The sequence below is a fragment of the Drosophila kikkawai genome, chromosome 2R, assembly GCF_030179895.1.
Source record: "Drosophila kikkawai strain 14028-0561.14 chromosome 2R, DkikHiC1v2, whole genome shotgun sequence".
Classification (NCBI taxonomy): domain Eukaryota; kingdom Metazoa; phylum Arthropoda; class Insecta; order Diptera; family Drosophilidae; genus Drosophila; species Drosophila kikkawai.
Window position 1 is genome coordinate 19,777,131 of NC_091729.1, and position 12,591 is coordinate 19,789,721.

The 12,591-nt window shown below is 46.6% G+C and overlaps 3 protein-coding genes across 4 annotated transcripts; 1 reads left to right on the plus strand and 2 right to left on the minus strand.

Moving 5' to 3' along the window:
* Positions 1–1,721: 1,721 nt before the first annotated feature.
* On the minus strand, positions 1,722–3,930 carry puml (pummelig). Of its 2 annotated transcripts, none has more exons than XM_017169839.3 (2): positions 3,747–3,930; positions 1,722–3,111 (listed from the first exon to the last, which is right to left on the minus strand). In XM_017169839.3, exon 2 carries the CDS (start codon positions 3,043–3,045, stop codon positions 1,879–1,881), a length of 1,167 nt encoding a protein of 388 aa, XP_017025328.1. In that variant the 5' UTR covers positions 3,046–3,111; positions 3,747–3,930; the 3' UTR covers positions 1,722–1,878. The 2 variants fall into 2 exon arrangements, with proteins under 2 accessions (XP_017025328.1, XP_017025327.1); XM_017169838.3 differs by having other exon boundaries at positions 3,419–3,930.
* A 3,163-nt stretch (positions 3,931–7,093) lies between these two features.
* TTLL12 (Tubulin tyrosine ligase-like 12) lies at positions 7,094–9,337 on the plus strand. The gene has a single exon (XM_017169651.3). It carries the CDS (start codon positions 7,427–7,429, stop codon positions 9,311–9,313), a length of 1,887 nt encoding a protein of 628 aa, XP_017025140.1. The 5' UTR covers positions 7,094–7,426; the 3' UTR covers positions 9,314–9,337.
* sax (type I BMP receptor saxophone) lies at positions 9,316–12,588 on the minus strand. The gene is made up of 7 exons (XM_017169653.2): positions 12,485–12,588; positions 11,907–12,024; positions 11,577–11,652; positions 10,866–11,515; positions 10,389–10,799; positions 10,098–10,323; positions 9,316–10,032 (listed from the first exon to the last, which is right to left on the minus strand). The coding sequence occupies exons 1-7, from the start codon at positions 12,543–12,545 to the stop codon at positions 9,883–9,885; spliced, it is 1,692 nt and encodes a 563-aa protein (XP_017025142.1). The 5' UTR covers positions 12,546–12,588; the 3' UTR covers positions 9,316–9,882.
* Positions 12,589–12,591: the final 3 nt, after the last annotated feature.

Consider the following 12,591-nt stretch of genomic DNA (forward strand, 5'->3'; position numbering starts at 1 on the left):
ATAATAATTACAATGATACATTCAAACAAAGCGAAGCTTGAGCTTCCAGGCAGATGATAACAAATCCCTGGACTAACCCGCGTTCACTGTTGTTTAATTACACTTTTCCACAAATTTCGCATTTGTTTTAATAGAAGAGCAGTTGTTCTTTATATACACTATACATTTCATTCATTTTCAGAGTCATATAAAGTACAAGGGGTAATAAACAATATGGATTATTTCAATAGCCGACTATAGTTTAATCAAAGCTATTTGGGTAAGATTTATATGGCTTTTTTGAGAGGAAAAAGTCTTAAGTAAATACTATTTAAAACAAAAATTGCACTATAGAAATGTACTAATAACTTATACATTAATTTGGATATATACGTATGGTTAATTCGGTACAAAACGATTTAAAAACATGAAAGAAAGCTAACAATTAAAATATATCATAACTAAGCCAAAAATGCATTAATTTCGATTCGGAAAGCAGTTTTGTTTAAGTTTTTATTAATTTAAAAAAACTGCCTACCAAATTTAAAATTTTAAGAAATAAAAATTTTTGGCCATTTTTGCTAATTTTAATGATGTAACCCCTTATCAAATTTCGCAAAAATGGCAAAAAAAAATCGATTTCTTCCGGACATGTCTAGAAAGATTCCCCTGTTGATGCTGATCAAGAATATATATGGTTTATGGGGTCGGAAATGATTCCTTGACTTAGAAAAATATTATTTTGTACTATAAAATCGGATTTTTTATTTTAAAAAACTTCTTGATTTTTTTAAAATTAAAAATATCATAACTCGGCCAATAGAGCATTAATTTTAAATCGGAAAACTGTTCTGTGCAAGATTTTCTGCAGTTAATAAATCTGCAGACTTCATTTTAAAATTTTGAAAATTCAATTTTTTATCAAAAACAAAAATTTTAATGATGTAACCTTATAAAATTTTGCAAAAATGGCCAAAAAATCGATTTCTTCCGGACATATCTAGAAAGATCCCCTGTTGATGCTGACCAAGAATATATATACTTTATAGGGTCGGAAACGTCTCCTTCACGGCTTTGCAAACTTCTGACTGAAATTATAATACCCTGCAAGGGTATAAATATATATACATATTTGTACACTTTAACACCCCTTCAGAGGTACATAGTATATGAACCCCCAAGCTAAGCTAAACCTGTCCTGGATTTCACCTACATAATTCCATTGTTTGCACCCCGCCTATCAGCTAAGCGCTACTGCCTTGCGAGATAGCCTTAGACCCAATCAAATCCCATGAATACGAAGAAAGAATTGAAAACAACTGACGCGTGTGGTCTCTTCCGGATCGATGTCAACTCTGACGCATGCACCCACCCACCCAACAGCGGCATTCGTAGAGAGCTTTTCGGCGCAGCTGGATCTCTAAGAGCGGTGACTCTGCCCGCGGAGTAACCTTTGTACTCCAAGTGATTCAGCAAAAGCGAGCCGACGATTAAGTAAACTTTGTTGCCAGAACAATCCATAAAGTACTTCAAAATTTGAATACCTTAAAGGGTGAAATAATATGCAGTCTTTAAGGAAAATAAGAAAAATATATTAGTTTATATTAAAGTTAACGAGACTCACTAAAATCCAAACTCAAATTGGTTTTGTAACAAATATATATTTATTTATTTAATCTTTAGTCCATGCGCAGTGTTTGCTTAACTCGAAATCTCAATGAACATAAATAAGAATGTGCCAGTTATTGGTTTGTTGCAGTTTCAGCCAAGTTCGACTTTATTCTAGGGGTAAAAATAGAGGGTGAAAGGATATAATGACGATTTAATACTAGGCAAAGACACTAAGCTAATAGATACAGGCTACTAGGGTCTCGATCCAGGCTCCAAGCTCCTCTGCTCTCACTTCGGTTTGATATTGGTCGCCAGCTCGTCTACCTGCGCCGCGGATGTGTTGGAATCGGCGACGGTGGGAGGCACCGGCTGAACCTCCGGTTGGACCTCCACCGTCTTAGCTGTGTTCAGGTTGGGCTCGCGCTCCTCGTCGGACTCCGTGGACTCGCGGATGAGCTGTAGGGGCGTTAGCAGCTTGCCACCGGCCACCTTGTAGATATCACAGGTCTCGTTCACGTAGCGATTGAAGACGTCCGGCTTGTCGGCGTACACATGGTGGCCGGCTCCCGTCACAATCTTGATGTCCACCATGTTGCTGCCGCGCTGCGACTTGATCTTCTCGCCAGAGGAGGAGTCGATCCAGGAGCGGGAGCCGTAGATGAATGTGATGGGTATGTCGCGGCGCACATCCTTGATGCGATGGATCATGGGGTGCTTGGCCCAGCCGAAGGATTGCATCATAGTGTGGAAGGCGGACTCGCCGCTGGGATGCTGGGCGTTGCACTGATGTATGTACTGTGGCAGCAGGTTGATGTCCTCCTCGATGGTGCTCTGGAACTTGCGCATAATGTCCGGCCGCGTCTTCTGCACCACCCACTGGCCGAAGGGGCCGGCGGCACGCAGGGCCCACAGCGGATTAAGCGGAGTCAGCACTCTAGCTATGGCCCGCACCCAGAGCGGTATTTGCTTGCCGTTGATCGCAGCCTCCGAGGGCTTCTCGGGGAAGCCCCACGGATCGGCCAGGATCAGATGTTTCACCCGCTCCGGGTAGCTAAGGGCGTAGCTGGAGGCAATGAAGCCGCCCATCGAGTGGCCCAGCAAGATCATGTCATTGATGTTCATCTCGCGGCGCCACTCCTCCACCGACTTGACGAACTGCTTCTCGCACACAAGCGCATCCTTGGCGAATTGCGGCCGCGAACTGCGTCCGAATCCGAGGATGTCCATGGCATAAACGGGCCTGCCCTTGGCAAACGCGTCTAGGTTCATTACCCACAGGGCAATGCCGGCTCCGAGTCCGTGGAGCAGCACCAGCGGCACCTCCTTGGACTCTGTGTTCATGCTGATCGTCCAGATCTTGTCCGCCTCGCCCACGGCCGGGCCAATGTCGACGAAGAAGCCCCGGTAGGGCAGCTTCACGTACGACAATATCTTCTTTTCCACGGCGCGTAACATTGTTGGTGAGCTGGAAGTCCAATTACACAACCATTTCCAGAGCCAGAATCCGTTGTTTCTAGGGTCCTGCGAGCGAGAGAGAAGAAGAAAGCCAGTCAGACGTCGGTAAGAGGTAGAACGCGTGGGTGATCGCAGGTGGTGGGATCATCGGGCGCCTCGGTTCGCTCTGGCATATCAGGCACCTGGCTGGTGGTGGCCCAGGCGAAGGGCGAATATTACTCAACCAGCGAGTGCGAGTCTACTGCGCAGTTCGTTTTGCAAAAGAACAACAATTTTCGGACGGAATTTTTCGGAATTTCACCAACTCGGTCTCGCCTACTTGTCACACCCTGCCACTGCCACTACCCCCGCCTCTCCAGATTATGCTCCTTACCTCTAGGTCCATACCCACTCGCGATCCCTGCTCAACTACGGGCAGCGGCAGGGAGGCAGTGGATGCGGACGTGGGCGGCAGGTCGCTCACGCCGCCGCCGCCGCCGCTCGCCAACGCCAGCGTCTCGCTCATCTTGCGCTCTCAAATCGGATCGAAGGCGGATGATTGGCTCTCACTTGAAAACTTAAATTTTTTGAATGACGCACTGGAGGATTTCGGGATGTTATGGTTCTATCGACGTTCCGACACCATTTGCGCGCTCCGTGCGTCCACTTTGACGGCCGAGAGTTTCATAAATGTCGAAACGAAAGTAAAATCTAATTTGTACCAGCTACTGTCGAGTTGTGATGACTTTGAACTTCTGCCAGTGCTCCGTGGCTGTGCTGGGGCTTTGCTTTACTTGGGGTTTGGGCCGCCGCACAATCGCAATTACATGTTATCTATTCTAATGGTGAAATAGTATTTGTTGTTGCTAATAGTGGTGGAGGCACTAACACAGAGGCAGCCACCAATAACAAACCGAATGCCAGAGAGTAGAGCTGGGAAACTATCGATGGTACTATCGAGGTATCGACTTTTTCCTTTTTTTGAGCCACCATCGATAGTTTTTTATCACTATCGATAGTACGGGACTATTTTTATATCTCTGCTTTGTTGCTGAAATTTAGTAAGAAAAATGCAAACAAATATATATATATATATATATATATTTTTTTTTTTATAATAAAAATGTATTCTAAATTAACTTAAATTGGAGTTGGTGGTGAAAAATATTAACTGAATCTCAAAAGAAAGGGGTCTACGCCACGTCTTCAGAGTCTAATAGGGTCTTCCCACACACCGTCAAAGCGCATCTGGCATCCGTTGAACAAACGGTCCATAAGGTTTTGCCGTTCCGAATTTTCTCAATTGGCCCTGCATCAAAGCGCATCTAAATGTAACGACCGTTTGTTTGGCGATAGTTCTTCGGTGCAACTCTGAAAATTTGACCATCACTACGAAAGTGTATACACACTTGGCGAGAAACAAATGAGATATGGAATTTAAAACGTGGCGCCAAAGCTACAAGCATGCCCAAAATAGATGTTGGCGTTTTTTCGGTATATTCTTGCCCCAATATGTCCCCAATTGTTACTATTTAATATAAACCGCCTACCTCTACCTTATTTTAAAGATTTTGGATGCCTATACCACCTATAGACACTTTTCGGTGAATTTGCTCTTTGTTAGAGAAAAATCATTAGAAAAACTAAAATTCCTTGTCATTTAAGTCATTTAAATTTATTGCGGATAAATTCTGACGCAATCTGTGCCTTTTGCTGTTGTACAACAGCCAAAATAGCTGGTAAATGCTCCATTTCAAATTTGCAACTGCCAATTCGACCGCCTTTGTTTACGTTTTCATGAGCCACAGCTGATCGATCAGCTGTTCGGATGCAGATGCACTTTGATGCAGCTCTGTGGGAACACGAGTTTCGCATCTGCGAAAAATCCCAAACGTTCCTCACAGATGCGCTGTGTGGGAAGACAGTATAAGCGTATGTTTAGCAATGGTAATACAATTTTATTTGTGCAAAGTTGCTTGGATAGAATATTTATGTTAATTACTTAGTCAAAACATATTGAATCTATATATATAAAAATGGAGACAAAAAATGTTAGGGATCAAATCACAAGAGAACGGCTGGGCCGATTTGGATCAAATTTTTTTTCAGTTTTTTGTAATTGCCAGAAGAAGGTTATAGCATAAGAAAATTTTGGAAAGTCCTTCCGGAAAGGTCGCTAGCGGCTCAACAGATGGACACACTGTTGTATGTAAAATTCTGAAACACCCTACAAAGATCATAGCTGCGTTGAAATTGTGTATCAATGAACTCGGTAAAAAAATATTTAAACAAAAAAATCGAGCTAACGAAGCATTACCAAAGTGAGCTTAAACAATTGGAAGTAATGCCTGCTGTTAGACGATCAAATCTTGGGCGGCGTTCACGCAGTGCAATAAATAATCAGAATTTCCGTAATAGTCGGACGCAAGAGGAACGTACAGAAATAAATGCATCGATACGTGCCCAAATGGCACAGCTTCGCGCTGCACAAAGACCACCTCAAGCCCGACAAAATAATAGAGGAAGACGAGCCGCAAATGAAAACTTGAATCGCGCTGCATTCCCATACAATCCTGAAACATCCTACAAGGATCTTACGTGCGTTGTTATTGGTTCATTATCTGTTGTATGTCAGCATTGTAATGCATTGAAGTTTCGGCTGGAAACCCCCGGCTTATGCTGTGCAGGTGGCAAAATGAAATTGCCCGTTTTGGCTCATCCACCAGAGCCATTGTACTCGCTACTATATGGAAACTCAGCCCAATCAAATAGTTTCCTGAAGCTTGCACAAAAATATAACGGATGCTTTCAAATGATGTCTTTTGGAGCCGAGGTTGTTCAACAATCAGGCTACAATCCAAGTTATAAGGTAATGGCGTCTCTTTATTATCACATTTTTTCAAAATTGCATCCCAACATTCAGATTCAAGGGCAAATTCACCACCGAGCGGGCGCTTTGTTACCACCACAAAACAAAGATCATAAATTCCTTCAGATCTATTTCATTGGTGATTCGGAAGTTGAACTAAATCACCGCTGTGCAATTTTTACTGCAACTAAACGTGAAATTATTCAACAATTGCAAACCTTCTCCATGAGCATAATGAATTGGTCAGATTGTTTAAAACCGCATTGGATATAATGCATTATGACGAACATAAAATCATTATCAGCGCTGACAAAAGACCCACTGGTAGCCATGCAAGACAATTTAATGCTCCCACTATCAATGAAGTCGCAGTGGTGATTGTTGGCGAGAATGTTGAATCACGCGATATTGTTCTTAAGCGTCGGGATAATGGCCAATTGCAGCGAGTTTATGAGACTCATCGGTCTTATGATGCTCTTCAATACCCGTTGATGTTCTGTCGTGGAGAAGATGGGTATCACTTCAACATAAAGATGGTCAATCCAACGACAGGTTTGTTTAAAAGTCATCACGAATTCCGATTATTCCAACAGATCTTCCATTCCAATTCAAGAGGAGTCAGTTCCCAGTTCGATTGGCATTTGCGATGACAATCAATAAATCGCAAGGCCAATCGTTGGAAGTCTGCGGGATACATCTGGAATATCCATGTCTTTCACATGGCCAGCTATACGTAGCCTGTTCGCGTGTGGGAAAGCCGTCATCATTATTTATTTTTGCACCGGATAACAAAACAAAAAACATTGTATATCAGATCGCTCTGCACTAATTTCAGGTCAAAAAAATTTGTCAATCCAACGAAAGGTTTGTTTAAAAGTCATCACTTTTTTTTGATTATCAACTAATTTTGAATTTAAATTTTAGGAGAAGATAGGAATAAGGTAAGGTAATAATGTACGTCAAAGTAGAAACGGAACGTCTCAATTTAATTTGTTTTAATCAGTCGAAGTTGGGGCGAGATAAAGTTCGCCGGGTCCGCTAGTAGTAATATAATTCTATTTTAAATTGCTATAACTTTAATTTGCAAAAAGAATGGTAAAAAAGCGATACTATCGATAGTATCGAATTTTCGTATTCAAAACATCGAAAATATCGAATGGTGCCACTATCGATAGTTTCCCAACTCTACCAGAGAGTGCGGGTGTGCGGTCACACAACCAGCTGGTCAGCTGTTCGCGGCCAGTGCTGGAAAGCGTGCCAGTGCCAGTATGGACAAGCTTTTGGTCCTGGGAAATTCGCCGTTAAACTTGAACTCAACGTTCATCTGAAATCAGAAAAACAACGCAGAAAATAAGAAAAATATAATTAAACCAAAAATAGAACACTTGGGGGGCACCGGCTCCATTAATAGAATCACCCGCACCTGGAGGCCAAGAAGAAGAAGCAGAGCTTCGCACCACTGGACCTCGCACACGGTCACTCTAGCCGGGACCTGCTCCAACAACGTTTTTTTTTCTCTCCGCACGCGGCACCATGGACGGTATAAATAAATACAACGAATTTGTGGCGCTGCACAAGCCCCAGCTGGAATCTTCCTCGATTCCGATGCACTTCTGGCCGGCGCTTTACCGCAAACTGGCCGCGGATACCTTCGATGCCGGCGAGGCACTGCAGCTGATGTTGATTGACTACGACGAGGACGAGGAGCAGAATCCTGCAGAAGACGATGACAGCCCCAATCCCGTGTTTGCCTTGGGCGTAGCCAGGGATCAAGGTATCAGGGCTAGTGATCCTCAGGCCATCTACCTGATAGACCACGCCTGGACCTTCCGGCTAAACAGCGCGCGGCAGCAGTTGCAGCAGTACCCGCACCTGGCGGATCGCCTGTCGGCCATCACGGGCGTGGATCTGGAGCTGGAGGACCGCATCGACAAGATACTGCGCCGTCTGTGGAAGTACTGCCACGCCTACTCCATTGGGAGCGAGGGGTTGACTGACGAGGAGCGCCAGCCCATCTGGTATGTGATGGACGAGGTCGGCTCAGCGGTGAATCACTCCGATGACCCAAACTTCCGGCTGGTGCCTCTACTCTACCTGAACACCCAGACCACGTTTAGCGTGCTGTTCCCCATCCGCGATTGCGAGGCAGGCGAACAGGTGACCCGCGATGTGGTGGAGTACGTTGCCAAGGAGGCGCCGCAGAGGGCTGCCCTGCTACTGCCATGGCGCGATGCCGACCTGACGGGTGAGAGCTTCTTGCAGGTGGAACCGCGAGCGGATTACTTCACCAGCGGCCACATCGCCGAGACTTATCCCAAAGAAAACACGGATCCTCTGCCATCTCGGTCACGTTGCGACCCGTTAAAGGTCTACGCGGAGTACGAGGTGGTGCGGCAGCATCTCACGTCTCCGGAGTTCCTTCTGGTTAGCAACGAACAGGAGGCCGATGTCCTGTGGCTCACCCACCACTTCAAGACCTTCGAGGAGTTGGCCGATCAGTCACCCGGCAAGTTCATCAACCAGTTCCCATTCGAGTACGTAATCACCATCAAGGATCTGCTCAGCATCGTGGGTCGTCGGGCGGCCAAGGAGCACCACAACGGGCTTACGCTGGACACGTATCCCGACTGGCTGCCCACCACCTACAACCTGTCCACGGAGCTCAGGGAGTTCGCTGCCTATTATCAGACGAGAGCAGCCAAGGGCCTCGATAACCACTGGATCATCAAGCCCTGGAACCTGGCACGTGGCCTGGACACCTACATCACCGACAACATCCGGCAGATTGTGCGTCTGCCAGCCACGGGGCCCAAGATTGCCCAGAAGTACATCGAGCGACCGGTTCTGTTCAGGCGCGAGGAGCTGGAGGGACGCGTCAAGTTCGACATTCGCTATGTAATCCTCCTGAAAAGCGTCAAGCCCCTGAAGGCGTATGTGCATCGCAAGTTCTTTCTGCGCTTTGCCAACCATCCCTTCTCGCTGGACAACTTTGACGACTACGAGAAGCACTACACGGTCATGAACTACCAGGAGGAGGCCCAGCTGCACCACGTCAAGTGCGAGGACTTTGTAACCCTCTGGCAGGAGCAGTACCCGGAGAACGACTGGTCTGTTTTGGAGCAGGAGATCTGCAGCATGCTGTACGAGGTGCTGCAGTGCGCCAGCCAAGCAGACCCGCCCTGCGGCCTGGCTCCCTGTGCCCAATCCCGAGCTCTATATGCCGCCGACATCATGCTCCGTTGGACTGATGATGAGGAGAGGGTGATGCGGCCTCAGCTACTGGAGATCAACTGGACGCCGGACTGCAAGCGGGCCTGCGACTACTATCCCGAGTTCTTTAACGACATCTTCCGGCTGCTCTTTCTGGACGAGGAGAACGACGAGAGCTTCCGCCTGCTGAGGCCAGAGAAAGATCAATAAACTTATGCTTATTCGTGTACTTTATTTCTAGCCTATGAAAAACTTAAATAGCTTGCATTTTGTACAATATACAAGTAGGTGTGTGTGTGTGTATGCTTCTATGCGTGGGGAACCAAGTGCTCAAGGCTTGACCAGCTGGTGGCTGGTGGTGTAGCTTATGTTTCTATCATAGCTTGGACAGGCTCAAGGTTGAGAGTCAAGAATTCAGTGTCGAGTTCAAAGAGTGAGCTTACAGTTAACGCGTCTTACAATTCTCAATTGCAAATGGCACTTGATGAACGATGAATACATGAAATTAAGAGTGAAAATGAACATGTCTCGGATAATATCCCATGAATATAAACTAGATTAGTTGTAGTCACTTATTTAAACTTAAGGCAACGTTGAAGGCACCCAAGTCAGGCAAAAAGGCGTTTCAAACATAAAGTAAATATGTTCTCAAGGGTCTTGTCTCTGAATAATACACCTACGAACTAATAGTGCGTGAAAATGCAATGCGAAAACGTCTATGAATGAATCTTACTTCTAGCTAAGTCTAACTTATAAACTCTAGGGCTCGAGTACAACCGCTAAACGCAGACCTCGTCAAAGTCCAGGCGCACCTTCTCGTCCGCGGACGCTAGCTTATGTATAGTCTTTTTAATGCGCAGCGCCGGCAGACGCACATTGGGATTCTGGTGCCAGCACTCCTTCATTAGCTTGGACATGCCGGCCAGCAACTGCAAGGAAGACGAAATGAAACCAATTAAATTCTAATCTCTGAGATACTAGTTCAAGGACCTACCGAGTCTGAGCTCCAGCGATTGGGTATGGAGGGCCTGTAGTTGTCGGTGCAGACCACTTTGCGCATATCCTCAAAGCTGGGATCCATGGGCACCACATCAGAGAACGGCACCTTGTACTCCTCGGCAATTCCGCACGCAATTGTGCGGCGACATACCTCCCACAGAACCAGTCCGAAAGCGTAGATATCAGTGCGTCGTAGCGCCTCAAAGCATTCCAAGTCAATGCTGCTCCGGAAAACACATTATTAAGGACATATTCCTTGAGATATTCATAACTTTACAAGCTTTACCTCTCGTCCAAAACTTCTGGGGCCATGTAGCGTTTGGTGCCCACCTTGGGATTGTTGCCCAGATCCAATAGTCCTGTCTCATGCGAGTGGGTGACAGCCAGACCAAAATCGGCTATCACACAGGTTCCGTTCGAAGTGACCAAAATGTTCTTTGACTTCAGATCTCGATGCGCCATTGCTGGCTTTCCTTGCTTGCCAAATATCTCTGTATGCAGGTGCACCAATCCATTAGCTATCGATAGACAAATCCAAACCATGTCGTTGCGGCTCAAGGCATTGCGGTTAAGGTGATCGAAGAGGGAGCCCAGCGGGTAATAGTGCGTCATCAGCCAGAGTTGTGTGCACGAGTTGCGCGACGTCATGTCGGAGCCAATGAAGCCGAGTATATTTTCGTGGCGGAGCAAAACGGTGCTGTGAAAATACGATAAGAATTGTTGATTCACAAAAGGCAAAAAGGTAATAACAAATGACTCTCACCTGTATATCTCCGTCTCCCGCTTCCAGGACTCCTCGTCGCGACTGAAGAATATCTTTACGGCTATGCTCTCGCCGTGCCAGTGGCCTCGCCATACCTCGCCGTACTTGCCGCGCCCTATACACTCGATCAAGGTGACCTGCTTCGCCAGTGTGCGCTGCACCAGCAACGGTAGTCCGCTGCCCGATCCGGAGGTAACAGAATGCTGCAAATACTCCCTCAGAGTACTGTCGCCGGCGCTGGTGGCGCGCAGCAGCTCGTCGTTAACCAGATACGATTCCGGGTCCTCTTTGGTGCGCGAGGCATGAAGACGCTTGCGATGGCTACGTCGGATGAAGAATATGGCCACTACGCCCAGCAGAGTGATGATCAAAAAGGGACCCAGAATGGCCAGGGACATCTTGCCGATCCTGTTGGTGTCCGCCGTGACAGTGACACTGGCGAAGGGCGCCAGATCGGGAAAGTCGCCGCTATTGCAGTAGTCGCCGTTGCAGCAGACCAGGCTGTAGTAGTTGTCCGTATTCCGTTTGCTGGGACCATTGAGCTTGTTCGGCGAGCTTTGCCGGCACAGCGGCAGCTGTTCGAACGAGGTGGTGCAGCCGCGGGACACCTTTTCGTGGCCGTCGGCATCGCGGGTGCGGGACTTCCAGCACTGTTTTGATAAGCAGAGGAGATTAGTTACGGATTTCAGCTTGGCCCAGAATGAAACTTACCTGAATGGCGTTCTGGCAGGTGTGGGAAGACTCCAAGGGATCATGGCAAGGCGGCTCGCAGGAGTAGCATTTGTATCTGTTGAAAAAGAGAGGGGTTAATAGGTTTTAAAATATAGTGATAGGAACAGGGAAATGAACTGAAATGGCCAGGAAAACCAAGCCCGAATAGGTTACCTTCTTTTCATGCGGCGCTTGCTCTTAATGTGTCTTCTAATCAAGGATTAGCAGCGTGTTAAATGGGCGGTTAAAGGTATTAGCAAATACAGTGATTTTTGCCGAAAGGCAGGAAGGGTAAACCAAAAACCAAAATTTAAATTAAGATCTAATCACCTGGGATGCGTTTGCACGGAGTTCTGTGGCACCGCCGGCAGCTCCTTGCCATTGATGGGGGCGGACGGCTCCATGTCTATGTCCTGAATCTCTTCCAGCAGCCGAACGCTGATTTCCGCTGAAAAAAAGAAGACAACAAAAAAACAAACGCACATCAAACACATGCATACAGCACACATGCACACGCCACAGACTCACACACACACTCGCCCCACCAAGTTCTGTATACACACGGAACTCTGGAGTGCGCTGGTGTGGGTGGGCCAATCATTGAGAAAATGCACTTATGCTGCGTACGCCCACGACAGCATTCGAATCAGTTTATATAATGCGTTCTCTGGGGTTTTTCCCCCCAATAAGCATCCGATAATTGCACTTGAAGCCCGACCGTGGCTAATACGCAGCACAATTGGCCAGAACCGCAGCATATGAAAACAAATCAGGGCCGTCCGAAACGCACACACGACACACTTTTCAATCAGTTTGTTGGGGCTCCAGGACCCGTTGCACTCGGGTTTTCTGTGTGGCACGCGTCGCTGGATGTTCTCCTTGAGTGATTTACACCGTTTAAAACGTACCTCTTGCATTATAGCATATCGAAAACGACAATAGAAAAACTAAAAATAAGTTGGACTCCATTGCTCCATTCCGTTTCTGTGCAAAGTGTGACCAAATCGGTCGAAAA